Source organism: Etheostoma spectabile, chromosome 6, assembly GCF_008692095.1.
Source record: "Etheostoma spectabile isolate EspeVRDwgs_2016 chromosome 6, UIUC_Espe_1.0, whole genome shotgun sequence".
NCBI classification, from domain to species: domain Eukaryota; kingdom Metazoa; phylum Chordata; class Actinopteri; order Perciformes; family Percidae; genus Etheostoma; species Etheostoma spectabile.
In genome coordinates this window covers 10357477-10363476 of record NC_045738.1, presented here as the reverse complement: position 1 = coordinate 10363476, position 6000 = coordinate 10357477, and the positions used below count along the sequence as shown (strand labels likewise).

Below are 6000 nucleotides of genomic sequence, written 5' to 3'. Positions count from 1 at the left end.
CAGTAAAAAGAAGCAGCCAGACTCGGGACATCTTAGGAAACGACAACCCAAATCACAGCCCACCACCTGCACCGCTACAAAGAACAATCAGAGCAAAGAGAGACAGAAAGAACAGAGTAGAAATCAACTATCATCATCATCATCGTCTATGAGCTCCCCAGAAGGCATTGACTATCATCATGGGGCAAAGCGCCTTCATACTGAATGTTACAACAATGAAAGTCAGCTGAAGTCAACCAACTACCTCTCAGAAGACCCTGGGGTCATTCAGTTCGGCCAAAATGTGGACAGCTCTCCCTCTTTTTCTCCGGAGCTCTCTCCGTTGTCTATCAACCCATGCGACTTTTCAGTCCAGTTGTTGACAGACATCTCAACCTGCACTCAGGCCCAGAAAAGCATTGCTGACATTTCAGAGAGTCAGTGGACAGATATTATGGATCTTTTCAGTGTTGGCAATAAGGACTTAGGAGGCTGCATGGATGTAGAGGCCTTTTTTGAAAGCATCTGTGCATGCCAAGGTGATGCTGGGCAGGAAGTTGGAGCTGATGATGTTGAATTTACAGATAAATCAGATAGTTCCAGCAACAAATCTGAGGTGGAAGATCTACAGTGTGAGACAGGTGAGTACATATATGAATACAGTTGTCATGATGATCAGGGAATGAGCATAAACCACTTCCAGAGTGATCAGAGGAGCTTGCAGGCACCGAGACAAAATGACGCAGAGATGCAGTTCAACAACTTTAAGCCAAACCAAGAGGCCGACATTATCCAAAATCAGCTCCCCACACCGATCAGCTTCCTCTACAACGCCTCAGAGCTTAGTCCCTGTATGCTGGTAAATTGTGAATGTAACCAAAACTTGACACCATTTGAGGGCGTTGCTCAATCGTTCTCTGTCCCTCTTGATAATCCTGAGCATCGCCCCTTACCAACACTGCCGCACGAGGATGAGTGGCTGTTCACTGATATCTTAAAAGACAGGAAGTCTCCCAACATCTAGAAAACGTTTTATTAAAGTTTGTTACTGATTGAACATATGTGAAAAACTGTAAAGGTTGAGGGTGAGGGGGCAGTGGGTACCAACCATCTCTCCCTCAATTTATAGAACAAACCATCTTTTTTCATTCTAAGCATTACATGATTAGATTTTTTAGTCATTTATACTTTTTGCAGCTAATTTTATCTGGAGGCGTCGTTTGCATTTTGCCCTTAATTTGAATGCTTGAATGTCTTTGTTGTCTTTGAAAATGTTAGCTCAGAAAGAGCTTTTCAAGATGTGCCCGCCCTGTCAAAACAATCTACCTAGATCTCAAGCACTTTGTTTGGTATACAAATACTGTGAAATTTAGAAAAATTATCAAGCAACTGGGACATTTCTGTGACTTTTAAGCACACAAGTGACAAAGAACATGATCAACTGTATATCTTCTCTGTAATTTCTCTTTAAAAAAAAAACTTTTAAAGAGTCATTGCTTCACTTGTCTTTGATTTTATAGTCTATACCCATATATTTTCTTTAAGGGCCTATTAACAACTTTTTAGACTTCTAGCTCATAGTGTTTACTTAATAAAGGGAATAAAGAGAAGTCCACTGTAAATATATGCTTGAAATAATTATACTATAAACATGTAAACAACTGTAGACAACTTCAGCTGCAAGATGAGCAAAAAGTACAGTCTCACATTTTCTACCCACTATACTAATATGTTTCTTAGTTTTATTTTTTACAGACCATTGCATTTTGTATTGCATGCATACAGTTGCAGCACTTTTAATGTATTTATTTATCTTTTTGTGTTTGTGTTGTTTTTAAGCTACCTTGCTGCAAAAAAGGTCTGAATTGAACTGATGGTATGTACAATCAATTAAAATTGCAATTCAACCATAAATTCAAATAACTTTTTTCAGTTTAAACTTATTTGACTGGCAGTAAATGGTAACATACGTTCTTATATACAGTAATTCCAAAGCACCACCAAAGCTTTTATATGTTTAAGCTTGCAACTGTTACTTGAGCTGTGTGAATCTGTGTATTGCTAGTATTATTGTATGTAAAGTTATGTATGTATGTAGTTCTGAGTGTAAGATGATACTAGACCATTTTGCCTGAAGATGGTCAAGTACCAAAACGCTGCCTCCTATTAAACTTTATATATTTTTGCAATTTAGACAGTTTGAGGCAAATTTTGACCATCTTGTCCCCCTCCGACTCATGTTGTAGATGTAGATGTATTTATCTGTACTGGTAATATTTTATGAAATGTTAATGTTCAAGGTGTTGCATTATGCATAATAATGCATAATGCCGATAAATAAATGCTAATTTAATGTGAATGACACTTGCTTTTCTAGTGTGCTTTATCTATGAAATGTAGTGGAGTACAATGTAGCATTAAATGGAAATACTATGTACAAGTACCTCCAATGTACCCAGCTTGTGCTTTCAAAGAAACACACAGAAAACACAAAGATCAAAACCAATGACATATATTAAAGTTAACCCCAGTCAGATGTTTTATAATTACAGCATCATTAACAAAAGAAAAAGGCTAAAACAATAAAACACATTTTTCCCAAATGTTTCAAGTTCCACAGTAGCCGTAAAGAAGCACAGAGAGAAAAATAACACCTTAGGCCTGCAACAGGCAAACAGAACTGTTCTCGTTCCAGCAGGTAAATCCACGTGTCTTCAGATTTAGGTCTGTCAAGGCGTGAACAAAGTCGCCATGTTTAGACGTTGACACGACATTCTGAGATTACAACATTTAAGCGAACAGTTCTGAGTGACAGATTGTGTCTGATGACACGTGTTGTCAGCTCATTTGGCTTAGTGCTTAATGTCGGCCTCTTTGAGATAAATTACAACCTGACAAAGCAGACATTGCCACTCCTCAGTTTATCTCCACTGGTAATGTGTAAAGTGCAGCGCTTACACTATATCTTAAAAAACACAGCTTCAAACTAAATCAATTGCATATTGCTAAAATAAAAGAATTGTACATACAGAAAATAAAAAATAAAACCCTTTAATAGGGCGTTAAATATATGTTGTCAGTAATCAAACTCTTTTGATATTTCTTCACCCCTCACTAACTGTGAATCATAGTGAACCTGGCATGGCCAAAAGAAAAAAAGCACCAACATGTCTGATGGATATGGGTACTGCATTGCAGTTTCATTAAAATATGCCCCTATTATTTCAAACAGAAGGAAGAGGACGGAGCAGTGATAACAACCCTGATAACCAAAAACGACTCTGTGGGTTGTGTGTGTAATCCATGGTAAACACTTACAGGATCATTAATCCTTTGCCATAAAACCCAAATACAATGAAAACATTAAAAGCAACATTTGTGATTTATCTTTATCTTTCTTTAGTTCCAATTGAATGTTAACATCTTTATAAAATTGTTATTAGTGTCTATGTCAAATCTAGACATCACATTAACTCTCTGGACAGCCTTAAAGCTATGACAAGCAAACAGGTGCTAAAGGTCATAAACAAATTTAAATAAGACCCGTAGAACTGTCTGCTAAACAATAAATAAAAAATGCTGAGGAAAATAGAGATGTTTCACCAAAAGAAAAATATTTGAACCAGGTTTCACAAAACCAGTGACTGTTTCACAGCAGGGTCATCCAGCTGCTTGTGTTTGGTTGACACCACACATGTATGTCATTTTGAGTTGATAGGGTAAAAAAAAAAAATCTAATTTATGTTCTACTTGCTGTTTGCGTCATAAAAAAATCATTCCTCAGTGCCTCCATTGTCATTTTTTATCTAATACTACTAGTTTTTGAAAATGCTTTGAGTCTCGTGCTCAGTTATTCTACACAGGAACGATCAGAGGCTGAGTTTATTCTACTGGGAAGGTCCAGTAGAGACTCCTGTTATCTATTCTACAGCTACTCTACGTTTACTACTTGTTTAAGTCCCTTTTTCTCATCCATACACCCACCATTTGGTTTAACACAAAAGCTTTGTTTGATCAATAATTTACACAGATAATCAGTAAAAATCAAAATCACAACGTACAATATGCTTGTCAAAATCAAACGTGATGTGTTTATCAGTTTAAAAAAAGAAAAAAAAAGATCCATTGTCACAATTTGTTCTGTTTTGGATAAAAAGTCAAATCAATGAATACAGTATTCCACAAGTTATTTCTAGTTATGTTGCCTTGGTAGACAATCCAAACATTTACTTTTCAACACCAGCAAGGACTTTGACCAGTCAAACCAGTTATGCACCAGAAAGGTCTTCAATACAAATTCACCTCTGAGACCCGACGCTGTAACGCTGAGTTCAGGACCACATCAGCGCCAACAGGAGCAGCAATGATCAGACTCACGTGCTTCCCCACAAGATGAGAAGAGTATAGTACAGAAAATAACCAGCTACCAATAACTTAAGTTCACATTGGGTATAAATTATACAAATTCAAATTTCTGAAGCAATATGTTGGGATTTTATTTAAAGAAACTAACACTACCTACTGCTTTGTCTAACCACATACTGTTTCTAATCTACAGAAAAAGGATTTATTTATTCAATACAAATTTAATGCAGCTTTACTGCATGTTGGCTGTTTTTTTATGGTCAAATGTTTGCATCTCTACAATTCTGACAAATTGGAAAATTAGATAATATGTTATGGAACTTAGTATAATGTTTACCAGTTTCTGTTAAACCATTTACAATAAAAGTTTGATTAAATATTGGTTACTAATTGCCATTTCTTTTTTGTTAACTCACCAAAAATGTTTTTTTCCTTTTGTTTTCCAGAGGTTTCTTATTTAAAGTTTTTTTCAAGCCGACATGTAAAATCACATTATTTAGTGTGTGCATTTTACTTCTCTTGCTGACTGCCTTATGCTACATGTATAGAGATTGTCTCAACACGTTTCAGAAGTATTTTCCTTCAGCAGCCCTTTATGAAATCAGATTGTATATATAATCCTCCATCAAAGGGTTCACAACATGGCTTAGCTTTTAAATACCTCAAAATCTAAAAGAAGTGACCAGCATGAAGTTTCCTGCCCTCTAATTACTCTACAGCTTGATGAAATTAGTTGATACTAATTCAATTTTTCCTCGGAACTCTGGGAAATGTTGTTCAGTTTTCAGAAGTGCATTACAGAAATGTAATGTAGAAATTTCCAGTCTTTGTTATGTCGTTTTTTTATGTCACAGTTTGTTACAAAATAAAAATGTATTCCAGTTGACTCTTTGTAAAATCTAATTTATACACTTTTTCAGTGAGGTTGTTTTTGTTTTGTAGCGCCTGATGTAGTCATCCTAAATTTTTACTTTTATAAAGTACAGTGTTGACATGTGCTGTGTGCATGTCACTCCTTAACCCCTGAGCAGTCGAGGCTGTGAGTGGCCGATGTGTGTGTGTGTGTGTGTGTGTGTAACTGAGTCAATGTTTGCGTCACTCAGTATTGTTAACGCTGTAGGGCGGTGGAGGGTCCAGGCTATGTTCAGAGGAGGGAGTCGGGGTCCCTGGGAGTCCAGAGGAGGGGGTCGGCGAGGCAGGGGGCTCCTCTGAGTCAGAGTTCTCCAACGAGAGGTCGTCAACCAGCGCTCTGCGTCCACGCAATGCCAGGGGCAACGGAGCACGCCTGGACAAGAAGAGAGGCAGAATTAGAGTAAGTCCAGCAGTGTGCATTTCTCTGGAAAACTACCATACTGGTTTAAATATGAGACAACCTTGATTATAAGTCCAACCACCATACAAAGCATTTATAAAACTTTTTAAAGTAGTCCAGTCAGACCCTGAGATACTACTAGTGCAAGGAGAAAGTCCTCTTGCTTTAAGTAAACAAAAGCGAATTCATGAAATCTTTCCATTAAAGCAGACTGTAAATTCAACTTGTGCAGCTTTTCTACATACTTGCACATGTTGGAAGCCATTTTTGACTATACTTTTTATCTCATCTAGAAGTCAGCTTAACCACTTTCAGTAGCCATCAGGAACACCTGTAGGTTAAAC

At 37.1% G+C, this 6000-nt stretch overlaps 1 protein-coding gene across 6 annotated transcripts in view; it reads right to left on the bottom strand.

The window, feature by feature from the left end:
• Nucleotides 1-2475: 2475 nt before the first annotated feature.
• Nucleotides 2476-6000, bottom strand: part of myh14 (myosin, heavy chain 14, non-muscle) — a 28605-nt gene continuing 25080 nt past the window's right edge. For all 6 annotated transcript variants that reach the window (XM_032517555.1, XM_032517550.1, XM_032517551.1 and 3 more), the window contains one exon: nucleotides 2476-5629. Coding sequence is in view for 5 of the 6 variants with exons in the window: in XM_032517550.1 (XP_032373441.1) it covers nucleotides 5440-5629 (190 nt within the window). In the remaining variant the exon portion in view is untranslated. The remainder of the gene's footprint in view (nucleotides 5630-6000) is intronic.